Source organism: Pelodiscus sinensis, chromosome 19 (assembly GCF_052426305.1).
Source record: "Pelodiscus sinensis isolate ZL-2025 chromosome 19, ASM5242630v1, whole genome shotgun sequence".
In the NCBI taxonomy this organism is placed as follows: domain Eukaryota; kingdom Metazoa; phylum Chordata; order Testudines; family Trionychidae; genus Pelodiscus; species Pelodiscus sinensis.
The window spans coordinates 4,648,612-4,669,944 of record NC_143070.1 but is presented as its reverse complement, the minus strand read 5'-3'; the positions used below and the strand labels follow the sequence as shown (position 1 = coordinate 4,669,944).

The following is a 21,333-nucleotide window of genomic DNA, read 5'->3' as shown; positions in this document are numbered from 1 at the left end:
CCCAGAATAGCAGAGTGCCCTCAGCCGGCAGCATGTGTTTCTACTGGTGGTGCACATCTGCACATGCCTTGGTGCATAGAACAAAATTTACTCCGCACAGGGCTGGAAAAAAAATCAAGGGCGCATTGATGCAGAGGCAGCTGAAGGTTGCCTGGACATGTGGGATTTTCTCCTTCTGACACACTAGCAGGGATTTCAGCCTCGGTGGGGCTGCAGCAACGTAGTGCGGAGCTCGGAGGCTGGGGCAACGTGGGCTAGGAGGCAGTGCAGCACCCACACCACCAGGGGGCAGGAAAGAGCCACGGTCTTCCCCAGTGTGGAGGTCTGAGTGTTGGGGGTGAGCGGGAGAGGCAGGAGTGGGGGATCCCGCCTTGTCAATGCCTCACCACTAGGGGGCGGGAGAGAGTGAATGGGGACTCAGGGGCCTACAGGGCAGAGCTGCAACCCCCAGGGGGCGCACAGGATCTGGCAGGGCAAACCCTCATCTCCAAGGGGTACATGGGAGCCAGGTCCCGGCAGCATCCACCCCTCACCCTCAAGGGGTACATGGGAGCTAGGTCCTGACAGCACCCATCCTCCCCTCCTGTGGCATCTGGGAGCGAGGTCCCGGTAGCACCCCCCACCCCCGTTCACAGAATCATAGAACTGGAAGGGACCTCGAGAGGTCATTGAGTCCAGTCCCCCGCCCTCACAGCAGGATCTAGATCACCTCCAAAAGGTATAGGGGCACCAGGTCCTGCAGGCTCCCACACCCGTCCCAGACCACGTGGGCCACAGATGATAGGGAGGCGGTGTCACGTGCAACATCTCTCCGTTTTATTATTATTATAACACATATAAAAAAACGCTATTGGAACTGGCCGGCTGCGGCACCCTCCCCCCGCCAGGGCACAGACGCCTCCTGCTGAGAGGGTTAAACAGGAGGGAAGGTAATTGCCCCTGGACGTCTCACCCCTGTGACCACAGGGCTGCTCTGGGCGGGGGGAGGAGCGTGCCGCATTTGTTCGTTCACTCGCCCCCTCGTTCCTGGGCGAGGACGCGACTGCTTCCCCCAGTGCAAAGGAAAAAAAATAGTCATAACGAGAATGAACTAAACTCACGGAGGAGGGGCTCATTCATCCATCCAGGCCCGCCCCCACTCACTCTGTGCCCTCCCCACACACTGAATTCCCCATTCCCTCCACGCTCACGCTCGTCCCCACACACTCATCCAAGTCCACAGTCACATGGCACAACCTCCTCCCGCCCCCATGAAAGGAGGTGAAATTGCTCCACCTAAAGAGGAAGTGGGATGGCTAAAACAGGAAGTCACCCCTTTGGCCCGCCCTCTGCCTCCATCACTTCGTCGTCCCCCACCTCCAGTCTCCTCCCCAAATCCTGGTTGGCTCTGGCTCCCACCCTCGAACCACATACTGCCCCGTTCCCCCCCAACACAACTAGGCTTGCCTCAAGTATACAAAAATGGCCCCACCTGTAACTAGCTCCAGCCTACTTACAAATGGCCCTCCCACCCCTGCAAAATAGCAATTTGCCCCACCCTCCAAATACTGACTGGCTCCGCCTCCGTCTCAAGTGGCTCCGCCCCAGTCGTAGATTGCCCCGCCTCCAACAGTGATCCTCTCCAGTTATGAGTGGGACTTGTCAAGTAGCAAAGTGATCCCTCCCTTCCCCAATAGACCCCACCCCCACTGTGCTACGCTAACTCCCCTTAACTCTGACCACCCGGGCAGCATTATTAGGAAGTAAAAACTGGGTAGCAAAAGTTCCTCACCTGCATGACATCCCCTAGAAAAAGGGGTCAAGAGTTACAAAAAAAATTGCATGTGTGTATGGTGGCGGGGTGGTTTTCTTTGCCACCCTCTACTAACAATTAGTCCATCCACACCCATTTTGGGGGGAGGGGATGTGACCTTTAACCTTTGGCTGAAAAGGTAGGCCTGATGACCTGCTGACGGCAGTAGAGTCCATGGGGTTTAGAGCATCCCCCTGCTGGCTGCAGCAGCAATGGGCTCTCCCAACAAAGTCCGGATGGTGAAGAGCGCCTTTCCCCCCCCCACGGCTGCAGGAGCAATGGGCTCTCCCAACAAAGTCCGGATGGTGAAGAGCGCCTTTCCCCCCCCCACGGCTGCAGGAGCAATGGGCTCTCCCAACAAAGTCCCGATGGTGAAGAGCGCCTTCGCCCCCCCCCACGGCTGCAGGAGCAATGGGCTCTCCCAACAAAGGCCCGATGGTGAAGAGCGCCTTTCCCCCCCCACGGCTGCAGGAGCAATGGGCTCTCCGGCACTGTCCGTGTGGTGCAGAGCACCCCCTGCTGGCTTCAGTGGGTTTGTTCCTAGAGGCTGTCTGCATGCAGTTTATTTCTTGAATGCATCTCCCCAGCTGGGCCTTGGGGGAGCAGTCACGCTGGAGCATGGCTTCTCTAGTCTAGCCACCGCCTGGAGGGCGGGGGCCGAATTCCTTCCAGTCCTTGTTCTCGCGGGGAAGTTGTTGGAAGACGAAGGAGAAGGGGCCGATCAGGAGCTTTCTGGACCTGCCCCATCCCCCCTCCTCCCGTCACGAGGGGGCTGGTTTCCACCGGGTTATCGCCTGCAGGATTCATCTGCCGGAAGAGAGACACGGGGAAATAAGGAAGGAAACGGGAGAGGGGGGAAATCCAACAGAGGCGGAGAGCAGAACAGAACCAGGGTGTTCTCTGACCCATTGATCATTCTCCCCTCCGGGCTCCCAGCTCCCCCTGCTCTGACCCACTGGACTCCACCCCCCTGCCAGAGATGGAAGTTGTAAGCAGTGCATGCTGGGATGCGGGTGAAGGCGGGGCAAGGGCCTCCCCTTCCTGTAGGGGGGACAGGATAGGGAGCAGCTGGCAAGAGACCTCCGGTTTGGAAAGGGCAGGATGCATCTGTTCCCGGTGGCCCACACCCTGGCGCTTCCCCCAGCTGGCCACTAGATGGAGCCCCAATGCCCGTGGCTGGACAAGCCAAAATTTTCCCAGGGGCAACAGCTGTTTCACAAGCATTTTCCCAGCATGGTTCATTACCTGCTCCCTGCAGCACAGCGCCCCCTAGTGCTGCACTGGGGCAAGCACTGGCCGCCAGGGGAGAGCGCCCCCTACGGAGCCCCCCACCCATTCCTTGCAGCACAGTTCGCTGAGACTCACCCACGAGGAGGGCTTTGGTCCTGAGCACGCCGGGCAGGCCACGATGGAGGAGCAGCAGCTCCTCTTCTTCCTCGTCCTCCTCCCCATGGGGGTTGACACAAGCTGGTGCGTCTGACTCCTCGGGGGGCCCGAACTCCTCCAGGAGGGACCCCTCGGACGGGTACTGGAAGGTACGCTCCAGCTGGCTCTCGCTGAATGAGATCTTCAACTGCAGGGCAAAGGGGAGAAGGATCAGGCTAACAGGCCCATCTACCCCGGTATCCCGCCTCCTGCCTGGCTGTCCCAGATCAGACCAATGGGCCCATCTACCCCGGTATCCTGCCTCCTGCCTGGCTGTCCCAGATCAGACCAATGGGCCCATCTACCCCGGTATCCCGCCTCCTGCCTGGCTGTCCCAGATCAGACCAATGGGCCCATCTACCCACTAAAAGTAGCACTAAAAGTCCCTACAATAACAAACCAGTGGCTGGATCCTCAGTGCACCAGAAAGACCCTACAATAACAAACCAGTGTGCTGGGTCCCAGCACCACTCTTCAGTAACCCCTGTGCCTATCCCCAAGGAGGAAAGACCCTACAATAACTAGATGTGGCACAAAGCCCTACAGCTGAGCCTCTATAATGTCAAACCCCAGTGCTGCCCGGGGACCCTGCAGTAACAAACCAGTGTGCACATCTTCCGTACTAAAAGACCCTACAATAACCGAACAGGAACACAGTCTGGACCCTGACAAGAGACCCTACAACAGCAGCAGTGCATGTCAGTTCGCACTGCTGACTTGATGGTTACAATAACAAGTCTTTTTGTGATCATTATCCACAGGGCTAAGAGAGCCTACAATAATAAACCACCCCATACAGCCCTAGCAACTTCAAGAGACCCTACAATAATAAACCACCACATACAGCCCTAGTAATTTCAAGAGACCCTACAATAATAAACCACCACATACAGCCCTAGTAACTTCAAGAGACCCTACACTAATAAACCACTGCATACACTCCCATTGCTGACCAGAGTCCTAAAAATAACAAACCAGCATGCACGTGTCCCCACTGCCAAGAGACCCTACAATAATACACCACAGCACACAATCCATGTAATACCAAGAGACCCTACATTAACAAACGGTAGCACACAGTCCAGGTAATGCCAGGAGACCCTACAATTACCTGGACTGCGTGCTGTATTTTGTTATTGTAGGGACTCCTAGCATTACCTGGACTGTGTGCTGTATTTTGTAATGCTAGGAGACCCTACAATAACAAAGCACAGCACACAGTCCAGGTAATGCCAGGAGACCCTACAATTACCTGGACTGCGTGCTGTATTTTGTTATTGTAGGGACTCCTAGCATTACCTGGACTGTGTGCTGTATTTTGTAATGCCAGGAGACCCTACAATAACAAAGCACAGCACACAGTCCAGGTAATGCCAGGAGACCCTACAATAACAAAGCACAGCACACAGTCCAGGTAATGCCAGGAGACCCTACAATAACAAAGCACAGCACACAGTCCAGGTAATGCCAGGAGACCCTACAATAACAAAGCACAGCACACAGTCCAGGTAATGCCAGGAGACCCTACAATTACAAAACACAGCACACAGTCCAGGTAATGCCAGGAGACCCTACAATAACAAAGCACAGCACACGGTCTGGGTAATGCCAGGAGACCCTACAATTACAAACCACAGCATGTAGTCCAGGTAACGGCAAGGACCCTACAGTAACAAACAGCAGCACACAGTCCAGGTAATACCAGGAGACCCTACAATAACAAACAGCAGCACACAGTCTGGGTAATGCCAGGAGACCCTACAATAACAGATCTCGCAGGCAGTAACTCTCTGTGTACCCTCTAAGGACAGCGCAGCCGTGGCAGGCCCATTTTGGCTAAGCCTCTGGTGGAAGGTAGCCAGGAAGCTGCCCCCGCCTGCCTCCCAGCTGGGCGCAGAGCGGAAGCCCTGGCAGGAGATAAACCCTGCAGGAAATGCGATTACTCAGCCCTCCTGCAGAGAAAGGACAAGAGCATCCACCTTGACCCGCCACCGCTAGGCTGGGCCACAAATAGCACAAGGGAAGGAGCCGGGGCCGGACAGAGCCGGGGAGGGGGAGCCTTGGGTACAGGCCTGCCATGCAGCCACCTCTGGGGTGGGGCAGCTGGGGAGCAGCGACCTAGCAGTGTAGGGCAGGAGGCGAAGGGGAATCTCGTGTCTAGTTGTAGCCGGGGGACACCGAGATTCATGCCCCAGCTTGGGAGGAAAGTGTCCCAGAAAGTTTAATGACTAGGCGTGGTTGGGATTCCAATTTTCTAGGGGTGGGGAACCTGTTTTGAGCCTCACTGACGTGGCTTCTGAATGAGAAGGAGAAAGACCCTCCCCACACTCCCCTCACCCCCCAGAGCGTAGGGGGGCCCGGGCTAGTAGATTTTGTGTGCTCCAGCCCCACAGTAGGGGGGCTGGAGTGCCAGCGCCGGCTCCCCAATGCTGGGGTGGAAGCCCTGAGCCTCAGGGGCCGGATCCAGGCAAGCCAGGGGCCACATCTGGCCCCCGGGCCTTAGATTCCCCCCCCCCTTGTTCTGTACCATCCAAAAGTGGCACAGCGCCCCCTAGGGCACTGGGGTCAGCCCTGACAGCAGCCAGGACAGCGCCCCCTACTGAGCCCCCGGCCTGCTCCCTTCAGGACAGCGCCCCCTACTGAGCCCCCGGCCTGCTCCCTTCAGGACAGCGCCCCCTACTGAGCCCCCGGCCTGCTCCCTTCAGGACAGCGCCCCCTACTGAGCCCCTGGCCTGCTCCCTTCAGGACAGCGCCCCCTACTGAGCCCCTGGCCTGCTCCCTTCAGGACAGCGCCCCCTACTGAGCCCCCGGCCTGCTCCCTTCAGGACAGCGCCCCCTACTGAGCCCCTGGCCTGCTCCCTTCAGGACAGCGCCCCCTACTGAGCCCCTGGCCTGCTCCCTTCAGGACAGCGCCCCCTACTGAGCCCCCGGCCTGCTCCCTTCAGGACAGCGCCCCCTACTGAGCCCCTGGCCTGCTCCCTTCAGGACAGCGCCCCCTACTGAGCCCCCGGCCTGCTCCCTTCAGGACAGCGCCCCCTACTGAGCCCCCGGCCTGCTCCCTTCAGGACAGCGCCCCCTACTGAGCCCCCGGCCTGCTCCCTTCAGGACAGCGCCCCCTACTGAGCCCCCGGCCTGCTCCCTTCAGGACAGCGCCCCCTACTGAGCCCCCGGCCTGCTCCCTTCAGGACAGCGCCCCCTAGCAGCTCACCGGGGCATCGGGGGCAGTACTAGCTGCCCCATCCCAGTTTCCAGCAGTCTCCCACCCCGACCCCTCTCCAGCTTGGCATGGTTCTGGGGCTGGCCCGGGCACCCTGCCCCCGCTCCGTTTGGCGTGTGTGCGCGTGTCTTCGATTTTATCGGCTCCCGAATCGGTTCCCATGGGAATTAATCCCTCGCTAATCACAATTAACTGAAGTCTGTTAACGAGCTGGGGGGGAAGGAGGGGGAGGAGGAAGAGAGGTCATGAGGCCAGTCCTGGGGCGAGGGAGGGGGAGGAAGAGGCAGGAGAGGAAAATAGGGAGCCAAACCATGGGGGAGGGGAGGAAAGTCCAGGTTAGAGAAGAGGGGAAGGAGAAAATTGGGGCGGGGAGGACCGCGGAGGAGGGAGAGAGGGAACGTGAGACTGACAAGGGCAGAAAGGGGAAGAAAAGCAAAGGAGAGATCAGAGAGGGAGGCCGAGAAAAAGAACGAGACAGGACAAGAGGAAGGAGGGGAGGCAAAATACAAGAAAAGAGTGGGTCCCATATGAAGAGAGATTAAAAAGACCTGGACTTTTCATCTTAGAGAAGAGGAGACTGAGGGAGGGGAGGGCTATCTACGATAGAGGTCTATAAAATCATGCCTGGTGTGGAAAGAGTGAATCAGAAAAAGTGATTTACTTATTCCCACAATATAAGAACGAGGGGTCGCCAGCGGGAATGGATAGGCAGAAGGTTTAAAACAAAGACAAGGAAGTTTTTCTTCCCTCGGCGCATGGTTAACCTGTGGAACTCCTTGCCAGAGGATGTGGTGAAGGCTTGAACTTTAACAGGGTTTAGAAAAGAGGGAGATAGATTCCTGGAGGTGAGGTCCACCCATGGCTATTAGCCCGGATGGGTAGGAACGGTGTCCCTGGCCTCTGTTTCTCTGGAAGGGGGTGATAGGGGAGGGATCACATGAGGATTCCCTGTTCTGTTCCCTCCCTCTGGGGCACCTGGTATTGGCCACTGTCGGCAGACAGGACACTGGGCTAGATGGACTTTCAGTCTGGCCCAGTATGGCCACTCTCTTATGGAAGGAGACAAGTCTGTGAGAGAAAGGAGCCTGGGAAGGAAAGAGAAGACTGGAGAGAGGACACGGGGGTGAGGCGCGGCAGGACGGGGAGGGCACAGGGAGAAAAAGAACAAGAGAAGGAAGAGGGGGTGAGAGGGGCGAGAAGCAAGAGTCCCACGGAGACCGAAAAGATGGGGTGACGGTGGATGTGAGGCGGACGAGGAGAAAAGTCCAGGAGTGGAATCAGCCAGGGAAGGGAAGCAGAGAGGGAGGGACACAGGCTCCGGCTACACTTTCGACCAAACGTTTCGACAGAACGTTTGTCGTTCGCGGGGGCTTCCCCCCACCCCCCGCCCCGGAATGGCGAACATTTTCCCGGCGAGCGGGAATGCCGCTTTGCCCGCAGGAAGCCGCTAGACGGGTTCTGTTGGCTAAAGTGCCAGCAAAGGGTGTTCCCGCGCCGGTGGTGTGTCTGTCCCGCTCCCTCAGCGGTGGGGGGAGAGCAGGGAAGAAGAGAAGGAAGGGAGGAGGGGGCCGGTGGGGCGTGAAGAAGGGAAGAGCGAGCCCATGTGCGAAGGAGGCAGTGGCGGAGAGAGGCCGGGCGCTGGGGAGGAAGAAGGGAGAGGAAAAAAAGCGGAGGAACGGAACAAGTCCACGTCTCTGAGTCTCCTCCCACATCCCCCCCCCCCCGTTTCCCTGCCCGGCCTTCATCTGTCCTCAGTCTCTTTCACGCTCCCCCCATCTCTCCCCCTGCCCCCCCCCCCCAGCTGCTGGGCCCCACCCTCCCTTCCTCCCACTGCCCCCAGCTCTGGAATGTGCCTGAGTCACTCCCTCCGCAGCCTGGTTCCTAAATAAGGAGCGAACAGGCCTGGTTTGGCCGGGCGGGGGAAGGGAGGAAATCCAGCTGCCATCCCACTCTCACACAGCTGCGCTGGGAGCCTCCTGACCCTGCTCCGGCTTCCGGCACCACCGGGTGCCCACCCTTCCCACCTGTCCCGAAGCGGGTGGGGAACAGAAACCAGACCCCACTTCTACAGGACTTCCCCCTCTCCAGGCCACGACCCTGCAGACTGAGCTATATGACCTTCCCGGAACGGCCTCCTCGCCCCAAACTGGGCCCATAACCTTCCCGGACTGGCCCCACGACCCTCCAGCAATGGCCAGGAATCTCCAGACATGACCCCAAACCAGCTAGATATGATGCACGTCCCTCCAGAAATGGCCATGGCTCTCCAGACTGGACTCGCGACCTTGCAGAAATGGCCGTCTATCTCCCGACTGGATCCACGGCCCTCTAGAAATGGCCATGGCTCTCCAGACTGGACTCGCGACCTTGCAGAAATGGCCGTCTATCTCCCGACTGGATCCACGGCCCTCTAGAAATGGCCATGGCTCTCCAGACTGGACTCACGACCTTGCGGAAATGGCCATCTATCTCCCGACTGGATCCACGGCCCTCTAGAAATGGCCATGGCTCTCCAGACTGGACTCGCGACCTTGCAGAAATGGCCGTCTATCTCCCGACTGGATCCACGGCCCTCTAGAAATGGCCATGGCTCTCCAGACTGGACTCGCAACCTTGCAGAAATGGCCGTCTATCTCCAGACTGGATCCACGGCCCTCTAGAAATGGTCATGACTCTCCAGATGTGACCCAAGGCCCTCTAGACCTGGTCTACGCCCTCCTCCAGCCTGGATCCTCGCAGCCTTCCAGAAATCACCCTCTTTATCTCCAGACCGGGCCCATGGCCCGCAGACACGGCCACGACTCTCCAGAGGGGCTCAGGGCTCGCCAGAAAAGGCCCTGACTATCCAGACATGGCCCACCAACTCTCCAGGACCCGCACGCTCCATTCTAGAGCAGCGGGATTTCCAACGCTTTCTCCAGATGACGTTTTTGGGAGGGACCATCACCCCTGGCTGCCCAGCCCCCTCTGTGCAGAGCTCTCCTCATAGCTCTTCCTCTCTGCCGGAGGGCCGAGGAAGGAAGGAAGGATAAACGGAGAGGCTGGCTTGCCAGTGGCCTCTGTGAGGTGTAGCTTGAAGTCCCGGGATCTAGCCCATCGGTGTTCCTGAGCTCTGGAGCCAGTGGAGTGCTCTGTGGGAGAAGGTCTGGTGCCCCATCCCTGACCGGACCCCGTGATGTCTCCGTGACTGCCGTGCTAGAGAGAGACTGGGGGGAACAGATGGGAAGACACACCAGCGAGATGCCTGCCTGTCCCATGCTCACTTCTATTCATCGCTAGCTCCGTCCGTCCATCTGTCCATCGTCGGATTATCTTTGGGGCTTACATGAGAAAATAAGAACGGCCAGACTGGGTCAGACCAAAGGTCCATCCACCCCAGGGTCCTGTCGACCCACAGTGGCCAGTGCCAGGTGCCCCAGAGGGAGTGAACTGAACAGGGAATATTGACCCTCCCCTGTCACCCATTTCCAGCCTCTGGCAAACAGAAGCTAAGGACACCATTCCTACCCAGCCTGGCTAATAGTCATCGATGGACCCCTAATCTCCATGAATTTATCTAGTTCTTTTTTGAACCCTGTTAAAGTCCTGGCCTTCACAACATCCTCTGGATTCATCCATCCATCCATCTCAGCTCTGTTCTATCCCTCCATCCATCCATCATCAGATCATCTTTGGCTTTATCCATCCATCGTCAGATCATCTTTGGCTTTATCCATCCATCCATCCATCCATCCATCCATCCATCCATCGTCAGATCATCGTTGGCTTTATCCATCCATCCATCCATCCATCCATCCATCGTCAGATCATCGTTGGCTTTATCCATCCATCCATCCTTCCATCCTTCCATCCATCCATCCATCCATCTTTGGCTTTCTCCATCCATCGTCAGATCATCTTTGGCTTTATCCATCCATCCATCCATCCATCCATCGTCAGATCATCGTTGGCTTTATCCATCCATCCATCCATCCTTCCATCCATCCATCCATCCATCTTTGGCTTTCTCCATCCATCGTCAGAGCATCTTTGGCTTTATCCATCCATCCATCCATCCATCCATCCATCCATCCATCGTCAGATCATCGTTGGCTTTATCCATCCATCCATCCATCCATCCATCCATCCATCCATCCATCATCAGATCATCTTTGGCTTTATCCATCTATCCATCTATCTATCCAAGCTCTTTCTATCTATCCATCCTCAGGAGTATCTACACCCATTTCATCCATCCTCCGATTTACCTATTGTGACAGGGTCAGGCCAGAAGGATACAAAAGAGTAACAGAAGGAAGGTATACTAGCCTCAGACTGCGTAAATCTCTGTTCCCAGAGTAAACTGGTGGGGCTAGTCCAGAACCAGCACAAACTTGCCAGAATCAATCAGGGCAATTAAACATCTGGAGATAATTAATTGGGCTTGCAGAGTCAGGTGTGACAAGGCTAGTTAGAAGACCTGGGGCCAATCAGAGAACCCGCTGAGAATGGTTATAAAAAGACTTTTCTGCAGTTAGTGCGTGAGGAGCTGAGAGGATGTAGGGAGTGCTGCTGGGCGTTTAGGAGGAGCAAGCGCCTGTGGCTACTAGGAGGAAGTGCCTGAGAGAAGGAAGGCGTTGGGGGAGGTGTGGGGAAGTGGCCCAGGCTTGTGTGGCTGTCTCGTAGCAGGTGTTGGAGACTGTCATAGGCAGCTGCTATTATAAAGACCTGGGATGGAACCTGAAGTAGAGGGTAGGCTCAGTTCCCCCTTTCTACTTGGGGAAAAGAAAAAGGCCTGTCTAACGTGTGGGGTCCACCATGACTGTCGGTTTGGGTTTTCCCCCTGTACCTTATGCTGGCCTAGGAATGGGGCCTAAACTGAGGGCCACTGGGAGCCTCTGGGGCAAGCCAATCCGCCTGAAAGCACAGGACCCCCCAAGTTCAAGCAGGAGCTTGGTCACACTGTAGATCTCTGTCTAGCCTCAGCTCTGCATATGCATCCGTTCTCGGATCTAGTCCCGGCTCTACTCCTAGGCTCCGTCGACACTGCCAGTTTTGGAGGCAGAAAAGACGCGAAGGAGGGACTCATTTGCATGAGTTGCGATCTCATTTGCATATTTCCCGCCGATCCGGTTTTGCGCTGGGGGCGTTTGTGCAAAAACAAGCAGCGCGGCCGTTTCCTTTTTGCGCAAACCCCCTCCCTTTCCCGCGAGATCCTTATGCCTCAACAAAGGAGGTATGCCGATGTTGCGGGAAACGAGGGTTTTGCGCAAACGGCCACGCTGCTTGTTTTTGCACAAAAAACCCCCAAGGCAAAAACGGATTGGCAGGAAATATGCAAATGAGATCGCAGCTCATGCAAACGTCTCCCTCCTTCGCATGTTTTCTGCCGCAAGAACTCGCAGTGTAGACGTAGCCATAGTGAAATCTTTCCAGCACTCCTCCTTCTGAGCTGTCTGCCCACCCTCAGGCTACGTCTACACTACGAGTTTTCTCGGCCAAAAATATGCTCATGAGGGACTCATTTGCATGAGCTGTGATCTCATTTGCATATTTTCTGCTGATCCGTTTTTGCACTAGGGTTTTTGCACAACCCCAGTTTCTTTTTGTGCAAAACCCCCCGTTTCCTGCCAGATGGGTATACGTCCTTTTTTGGGGCATAAGGAGCTTGCGGAAAAAGGGGTTTTCACGCAAAAAGAAAACAGCCACGCTGCTTTTTTTTGCACAAAAACCCCAACGCGAAAACAATAATAATATATGGAGGTATACCTATCTCATAGACCCATTGACTTGTCTCATACCCTCACGGCAGGACCAAGTTCTACCCTTGATGGATTTGCCCCAGCTCCCTAAATGGCCCCCTCAAGGATTGAACTCACCACCCTGGGTTTAGCAGGCCAATGCTCAAACCACTGAGCTATCCCACCCCTCCCCCATAAAACACCTTGGCAGAAAATATGCAAATGAGACCGCAGCTCATGCAAATGAGTCCCTCATTAGCATATTTCTTGCAGAAAAAACTTGTTGTGTAGACGTAGCCTCAGCTCCATCTCTCCACGGACACGTCTCACTAAGTATCTATCCATCCTCAGCACCACCCGCCCCTCTCTCTCTCTTGTTCATGCTTTCTCCTTCCCCAGCTCCGCCCACCCATTCATCTAGCCAATGACATCTCGCTCTGTCTTTGGCTCCGCCCACTCTAACCAATGGCATCTCGCTCTGTCTTTGGCTCCGCCCACCCCTCAGGAGAGCTTTCTCTCTATCTCCCCATCCTCGGCTGTATCTGAGTTGCAGACAAAGGAAGGACCAGCCGGGGGCCAAGCCAGGAACAGAAATCAGGGGTCCCGAGTCCCGCTCCAGGGTTCTGTCCACTAGGAACAGAACAGGACCCGTCCCGCATCCGTGTGCCCCCCAGGGACGTGCAGTAAGCCAAGGGCTAAGCAACCCCCGCCTGTCTCTGGTGGGGCAGGTGTGATCCTGGGCAGGGATCCTTGACCGGATTCCCAACTCCCATTATTCCCAGAGTCACCCCGTTCCAATCAACCCCCTGCCTCCCATCCCAGCAAGGGGCCTCGGAGTGGGGCGACTGGCTGGCTCGGGGGGCGTGGGGAATGGGCAGGGGGAATGGGCAGCAGGGCCTTCCCCCTCTAGGGGGCGCCGGCTGCCATCGGAGAGGCAGTCTCGCTCTCCATTTGGATCTGGGCGGCCGCCAGGTCGGAATTAGCTCAACTAAGAGAGGGGCTATTTGGGGAATCGCCTCTAAAGCTCTTATATACCAAATGGCATTAGCGCAGGCCGGGCTCACCCAGGGCTTGGCTGATCCCACAATATCCCTCCCCTCCTGCCCCCCAGGCCTTTATCCTGGTTTGGCCTGGTTTGCTGGGTGCCCCAGGGTTTGGGCGCTCAGCAGGGGTTTGGCGGGTGGGGGCAGAGGAGGACTTCAGGGATAAGAAAGGGCTGACAGCAAAGCTGGGGGGATGGGACCAAGAGTCCTGCCTCCCAGTCCCTCCAGCTCTAACCATTAGACGCCCCTACCCTCTCCCAGGACTGGGGATGGGACCCAGGAGTCCAGCCTCCCGGTCCCTCCAGCTCTAACCACTAGACCCCCCCTACCCTCTCCCAGGACTGGGGATGGGACCCAGGAGTCCTGCCTCCCAGTCCCTCCAGCTCTAACCACTAGACCCCCCTACCCTCTCCCAGGACTGGGGATGGGACCCAGGAGTCCAGCCTCTCAGTCCCCCCAGCTCTAACCACTAGACCCCCCCTACCCTCTCCCAGGGCTGGGGATGGGACCCAGGAGTCCTGCCTCCCAGTCCCTCCAGCTCTAACCATTAGACGCCCCTACCCTCTCCCAGGACTGGGGATGGGACCCAGGAGTCCTGCCTCCCAGTCCCTCCAGCTCTAACCACTAGACCCCCCTATTCTCTCCGAGGACTGGGGATGGGACCCAGGAGTCCAGCTTCCCAGTCCCTCCAGCTCTAACCACTAGACCCCCCCCACCCTCTCCCAGGACTGGGGATGGGACCCAGGAGTCTTGCCTCCCAGTCCCTCCAGCTCTAACCACTAGACCCCCCCTACCCTCTCCCAGGACTGGGGATGGGACCCAGGAGTCCTGCCTCCCAGTCCCTCCAGCTCTAACCACTAGACCCCCCTATTCTCTCCGAGGACTGGGGATGGGACCCAGGAGTCCAGCCTCCCAGTCCCTCCAGCTCTAACCACTAGACCCCCCTACCCTCTCCCAGGACTGGAGATGGGACCCAGGAGTCCAGCCTCCCGGCCCCTGCCCCAGCTCTAAGCACTAGATCCCAGTCTCCTCCCACAGCTGGGGATGGGACCTAGGAGTCCTGACTTCCAGCCCTGCCCCCCCCAACTCTTGCTCTAACCACTAGGCCCTCCCACCCTCTCTCAGAACTGGGGATGGGACCCAGGGGTCCAGCCTCCGAGTCCCCCCCCCCCCCGCCCCTGCTCTAAGAACTAGACCCCAGTCTCCTCCCAGACCAGGGGATGGGACCCAGGGGTCCTGATTTCCAGTCCCCCCCCCCCAGCTCTAACCACTAGACCCCCTTACCCTCTCCCAGAACTAGGGATGGGACCCAGGAGTCCAGCCTCCCAGCCCCGCCCCCACCGGCTCGCTGCTTTCGCTCTGCACTGCAATAACCACTTCCTGAGCAGGCGCAGGCCACCCGGGGGCTTTGGCTGACACAGCCCTCGCTCCCCCACACCCTCTTCCGCCCCACACGGTTCCCGCTTCCTGTTTTCGACAGGGCTGCAGCACTGCGGGAAGACGGGGCAGGGCCGGGCCGCCCCAGGGGCCGCTGGGTAATACCGAGAGCGGGTGGAAAGCAGCCCCCCCCCCCCCCGCAAACACATCTTGCCCCTCACCCACGGGCGGCAGCCCTGCCCCTGCGGGGATCCCCTCTTGGGGGCAGAGGGGAGCTGGGGCCCTGGCTTCCCTGCGGAGGCTGCTAGCATTGCAGGAGGGAGGCGGGGGAGGATGGAGGCACCTGCCCTGGTAGAGGCTGGGCTGAGCCCGAACAACTCGTTACATCCAGATGGGAACGGTCAGACTAGCGCCCCCTGGAGGGGCAAGGCCCAGGAGTCAGGAGGGTGAAACGAAGCCAAGATCCATGTGGCTCTCGGCTGGAAGCTGAGGCTGGGGGGTGAGGGAGTTGGGGGGGGGGGGGAACGGGGACGGCACCAGCAGCCGCCCCTGGGCAGCCTGGGGGTGGGATCAGAGGGGTGTCTGCTCTGGGGGAGAGTCAAGGGTTAAACTGCCCCTCCCCCATGGTAACTGTGACCTTAAAAAATGCCGAGGTCAGATTTGATCAGGACTTCCCCTGGAAAAAACCCGCCGGTGGCTTCCGCTATTAAGACGCCTGCTGGGCCTGGGCTCCCGCGCCCATCACACCCCTGCCTGCCCCGTCCCCCGCATCACATCCCCTCCCCCGTCGCACCCCCGCCGGCCTTTCACCCCTCCCCCACCGCATCCCCCCCATCACACCCGGCCTGCTCCCCTTTAATCCCTCCCCCACGCCCTCCCTCACCACGTCCCCTCCCCAGCGCACCCTGCCTGCTCCCTTTTAACCCTCCCCCACGCCCACTCCCTCACATCCCCTCCCCATCACACCCTACCTGCTCCCCTTTAATCCCTCCCCCACACCGCCTCCCTTCCCATGTCCCCTCCCCATCACACCCTACCTGCTCCCCTTTAACCCCCCCCCCCACACACACCTCCCTCACACCTTGTCCCCTCCCCATCACACCCTACCTGCTCCCCTTTAACCTCTCCCCCACCACCGCCTCCCCTTCCCATGTCCCCTCCCCCATCCCCCCCCACCTGCTCCCCCTCAACCCCTCCCCCACACCCTGCCTCCCCTCCCTCCCCCACATCCCCACCCCATCACACCCTACCTGCTCCCCTTTAACCTCTCCCCCATGCCGCCTTTCTCACCACATCCTCTCCCCCATCGCACCCTGCCTGCCTTTCAGCCCTCCCCATGTCCCCATCCGCATGGCACCCCCATCTGCCTTTCTCCCCACCCCCACCACATCCTGCCTGCTCCCCCTTCACTCCTCCCCCACACCTCTTGCCCAACCCTACTCCTTCCTTCTCCCCCTTTCTCCCCACCCCCATTCCTTTCCCCCTACCTCCCCCTCTCCCCTCCCGCTGCTTTGCATCCTGGCCTCCACATCCTGGGGGAGCCCAGGGCTGTTGCGCCGGGCTAGGACCCAGCACAGACCTGCTCCCTGCTCCCTCCTGCACCCACAGTGGCTTCCCTTTTCCCCCGCGCGCACACGCCAGCCCAGCTGTCTGCGGCTGTCTCTCCCCGGCACGCGTCTTCCTCTCAGGCTCCCGCCTGCTTGTCCTGTGGCGCTCGCTGCATCTCGCACGCCGCTAAGAGCTGGGGAGAGAGCGCAGGGGTCCTGACGTCCCAGCCCCCCTCCCCCGCCCACGTGCGCTAACCACTAGACCCCGCTCCGCTCCCAGGGCTGGCGAGAGAGAGCCCAGAAGTCCTGGCTCCCGACCCCGCCTGCTCCGACTCATTAGACCCCACTCCCCTTCCAGAGCAGGGAATAGGACCCAGGAGTCCTCCTGCTCTAACCACTGGGGAAGCTGCCCTCCCTCGCCCAAGGCAGTGGCCTTTCAGCAGGCAGGAGAGGCCTTAGACGGGTGGAGAGCTGAGGCCTGCATGCCAATGTGCCCTGGACTCTGAGCTCACTGGAGAGGGAGCCCGGGATTTCACTCCACGGCCTCCCGGCCCTCGGGGTTGGCAGGAGCGTGCCAGGGAAGGACAAAGAGACTCAGAGGAGCAGCCAAGGCCCTGGGGTCTAGACGAGAGCAGCCCAGATGCCAGCATAGGGAGGAACAAGACCCATGGCACCAGGCCTCACCAGGCAGGGGGTCGCCCGGGATATGGGCCTCAGTCAGAATGGGGGACAGGCGGGACACAGGGGCTCTGGTCCTGAATGAGCTAGTGAGTGGGGCAGGCAGGAAAGAAAAGAAAGAAAGAAAAAGAAAAGAAAGAAAACAAACAAAAGAAAGGAAACTGCGGGAGGGAAGGGATGGATAGACAGCTACACAGCTAGATTCATCTACAGTTTATATACAATGAATTGAACTTTCTTACTGTCTTCCAGTTCAGCTCTACCCACTAGACCCCACATCCCTGCTAGACCCAGGAACAGAACCCAGGAGTCCTTGCTCCCCGCCCCATCCCAGCTCTGCTCACTAGACCCCACTCCTCCAAGCCTGTCCTCTCCTCCATCTCAGACACGTCACGGTACTCCCGGCCCTAGCTCACCCCCCAACCCCAGCTCTCAGAGGTCACAGGACACAGGACTCAAAGCGAAGGAGAGAGAGACAAAGTGAGCTGGCTCCATCTCGGGGAGGGAAGGATAAGCCGGGCAGAGATCCCAGCTGCCCGGCTGCTCCAGGCCCTCCGGCAGAGAAAGAGCTGTGTGTGGGGAAATGCGTCCGGAGCAGGAGCTGCATGAAAAACCCACGCGGGAATTGACTCTCGAGGGGGGGGGGTGTCACAAAAGGAGCACGCAGCAGGACGGCGCCAGACCTGAGATAAAGGGCACCTGACCTGACTTGGAATGCACTCTGGAAGGATCTAGAGCAGCAGGTGCCTCTGCTGCATTCTAGAGCAACACACGCTGGAGGGTTCTAGATCAGCGGTGCCTCTGCTGCCTTCTAGAGCAACAAGCCCCCCAACCCTACAGTCTAGATCCTCCGCCTGCCCCTGAGCTGCATTCTAGAGCAGCAGGCCTCTCCGAAGCCCCGTGTTCTAGAGTGGCGCCTTGCCTCCATTGCTTCATTCTAGAGCAATGGGCCTCTCCACAACCCTAAAACAGCAGCTCGCACCCCACTGCTGCCCACAATGACAGACCCATCTAGGGACCCCCGTGTTTTAGAGCTTCAACTTGCCTCCTTTCACACCTTTCTAGAGTGACGAGGCCTCTCCCACTGGGCTCCGGAGTGCTAGTGCCTGTGTTCTAGAGCACCTGCCCCCCCCCACATTCTAGAGCTTCAGCTCACCTCTCGTCACGGCATTTTAGAGCAACAGGCCCCACAGCCCAGTGGTCTGGAGCACAGAATTGTCTCCCTTCACTGAATTCTAGAGCCACAGGCCCCTCCAGGGCTTCTAGAGCGGCAGTCCCCGAGCCCATCTTCTAGAGCTTCAACTCTCTGCCCCTTCCCCACATGCCAGAGAAAGAGCTCCCCTCCACTGCACTCCAGCGCAACAGCCTGCCCCCTCTCGAGTTTCTAGAGCCGCAGGCTGCCATCCCTGCTGTGTGTTTTACAGCATCCGACACCTCCAAAGCTTTCCAGAGCAACAACCACTCCATTATAGAACAACGGGTCTCTACCGATTCATTCTAGAGTGACTGCAATGGCATTCTAGTGCCCCTCTCCCGGCACGCTCTGCAGTGGCAACTTGCTCTCTGTGCAATGCTTTCTAGAGCAACCCCCTCCCCCCGCCGCACTCCCGAACGAGACAGTGTTCTAGAGGGCTTACAGGGCCAATCCTGCGTTCTAGAGCCCCCCCCCCCGCCCCGTTTTAGAGCCACAGGCCCCTCCAGTGCATTCCAGCATGACTGGCCCTGCAATCTAGACCAACAGTTACCAACATGGCATTCTAGAAGTGCACATGCAGCTGTCTTCTAGAGCATCGCCCGCTATGGCGAGAACTGCTGCTGTGATTGCAACAGCAATTGCTGCTGTGTCCTGGCCCTGTTTTGTAGAATAGTTAGCTACTGGGCTATTCCGGAGCCTCAGCCGCTACATGCTTGTAGAGTAACGAAAAGCCCCACAGTGCTCTAGAGCAACCATTGCCCGAGTATTCTAGAGCTGCTGAGAAAGTCCTGGTGCTGCTGGGCTCCATCCCAGGTTTGGGGCTGATCACAATAGTCTAGAGTGAAAGCCATGACGGTATTCTGGAGCAATGCTCCCCACCTTTTTCTGGAGACACGGGGCTCTAGCTCCGTAAGATGCTAGATCCATATACACCCAGGCCCCATACATGGAGGTTGCTCCATCAAAGTCAGTGTAGGAGCGGTGACTGACACCAGCCACAGAAATCGCACCCTCAGGCTCCAGAGCACTCTAGATTAGGTCCTTAAAGGACCATGGCAACACATGGAGGGGGGCTAGCTTGGCTTGGTCACAGCGTGGGTGCTCACCAAGACCACGTGGGTTTGTGGAGGTGAGTCATTGCTATTGTAACACCAACAGGTGGGATCGAACCTGGAACCTCTGGAGCTTAGTGAATGAACCTCTACTGCATAAACTAAAAACCAGCTGGCTGATCTCTCAGGCCATAGAGCAGACTCATTATTCCCACTGGAAGGAGTCTCACACCAAGTCTACGCTTCACAGTTAAAGATGTGCAGTTCCAGCTAGGGGAATTGAGCAGATGGAGTCTACATACCTTAAATCAAATTTATCCGGCATCCGCACTGCAGGAGGTCAATGGGAGAAACTCCCATAGACTTCCCTTACTCCTCAAGACCCCCTGAAGTACCAGGGTTGACGGAAGTACCATCAGAGTTCGATTTAGCGGGTCCTTACTAGACTCACTAAATCGAATCCCGCAAGATTGATTTCTGGTGTGTGGCTCCTCCCAAAAGTGTAGACAAGGCCTCGGTGACACGAGATGGGACAGTATACCATGCCCAGCAGGTATGGGGGTTACACTATCGTTGCCAATAAGGGAACAGTTGGGAGTCAGATAAAGAAACAAACCCATATGGAGATGAGACAGTGATCCGGATCCATGCAGGGACTGAATAGACAGAGGGGGAAGGATGGATGCATTAGAGAGATGGACAGATAGATGCATGGGGGTAACTAGAGGGAGAGATAGACGTGTTGTGTATGGATTCGAGCGAGAGAGACATGAGCACAGGCAGATGGACGATTTATGGACAGACTAGGCAAAATACTCTCCTATTTTTAAAAAGTATATTGATTACTTTAGAGCAGCGCAGTATTTATTTTGCCATTCCGCACCGCTATCATGGGCTACTTCAGTAATTTAATACTCCTGTGACCTGACACTGTAGACGACACTGCAATTGTTCCCCGTATTTTTGAGTCCTTAATATAGAACACGGCAGAGTTATCACAGTATTGAGACCTACTACTTCCCCACACCTCCTGAGCGCTAAAATAGGGTGTGGGGTTGTTGTTTTTTTTTACAATAATTGCCGTGCAATACTGAGCAGCATTCTGATCGATTCACGGGAAGACGACAGAATTCGGAAGCAATTCCTATGAAATACTGCCGCGATCTACTGTTCTTCCGCTTGTTCAAGAACTCCTCCTACACGGGAAGAGCCAGGACCACCAAATGCGGTAGGCAGCTTCCTCTTATCCTAACTTCAAGCAAGCTCAGGGTATGGTTGTGCCAGGACAATGGGTCGGGCCTGGAATGGAATTGCTTCTCATAGAACCACACAGAAAAGAGACAGCATCACCAGGCAGTGAAAGGGGCTTTCTGGAGGGGTCCCTTCCCCCACCATCCAGGACTATCCCAGCCCCGAGCCTCTCAACATCCTCCAAGTACCCTTTAAGGAGGATGGGGTGTGCTGGAGCTTCCCTCTCCTCCTGCAATTTGCCTGGGGACATTGCTGGTGGTTCCTCTTGGTCCAGGCGCGAGGGGACAGCGTCCAGTTTGCTGCATTCCTCGCTCTGGCTGGGGAACGCAGGGGGCAGATGAACCTGGATTTGCCCCAGCTGGGCGGACATGCCCCCCTCTCCCGGCTGAGTCAGCTGCAGCGGCCATGGAGAGGCGCTTCTCACTTGGCCCCAAGCTGCAGTGGTGAGAGACGGCTGGGGTTGTCCTCTCTCCCTGCTACAGCCTGCATCCTGACCCCCTTCTCCCCAGCCTCACCCCACAGCCATGATTTCAATGAAGAAAAACAACAAATGAATTGAGTTACAGACCCGAGCAAATCTTCTCATTTAACAAGACTTCCCTGTAGGATATTCTAGCATAGGGGGCATTACGGCAATAATTTAACTCTTCTGTGCCCTTTTACGCTACTATCCGCTGGTGCTTTACAGGGACACGGTGTGGGAGGTTATATCATATAGTGGACCAACTGCTGCTGGTGAGAGAAAAGTAAAGTTGGTCCAATAGGAACAGCCAGACTGGATCAGACCACAGATCCATCTAGCCCAGTGTCCTGTCTTCCAACAGTAGCTAATGCCAAGTGCCCCAGAAGGAATGCACAGAACAGGAAATCATTGAGTGATCTCTCCCATCGCCCACTCCCAGCTTCTGACAAACAGAGGCTAAGGACACCCTGGCTAATAGCCATTGATGGACCTAACCTCCATGAATCTATCTAGCTCTTTTTTGAACCCTGTTCAAGTCCAGGCCTTCACCACATCCTCTGGCAAGGAGTTCCA

The 21,333-nt window shown here is 57.4% G+C and overlaps 1 protein-coding gene across 2 annotated transcripts in view; it reads right to left on the bottom strand.

Moving 5' to 3' along the window:
- Positions 1-794: 794 nt before the first annotated feature.
- PPP1R18 (protein phosphatase 1 regulatory subunit 18) overlaps positions 795-21,333 on the bottom strand; it is a 34,027-nt gene continuing 13,488 nt past the window's right edge. For both annotated transcript variants that reach the window (XM_075913434.2, XM_075913433.2), the window contains exons 3-4: positions 3,158-3,365; positions 795-2,599 (exon numbers count right to left, since the gene is read on the bottom strand). In XM_075913434.2, coding sequence (XP_075769549.2) covers positions 2,580-2,599; positions 3,158-3,365 — 228 coding nt within the window. In that variant the 3' untranslated portion in view covers positions 795-2,579. The remainder of the gene's footprint in view (positions 2,600-3,157; positions 3,366-21,333) is intronic.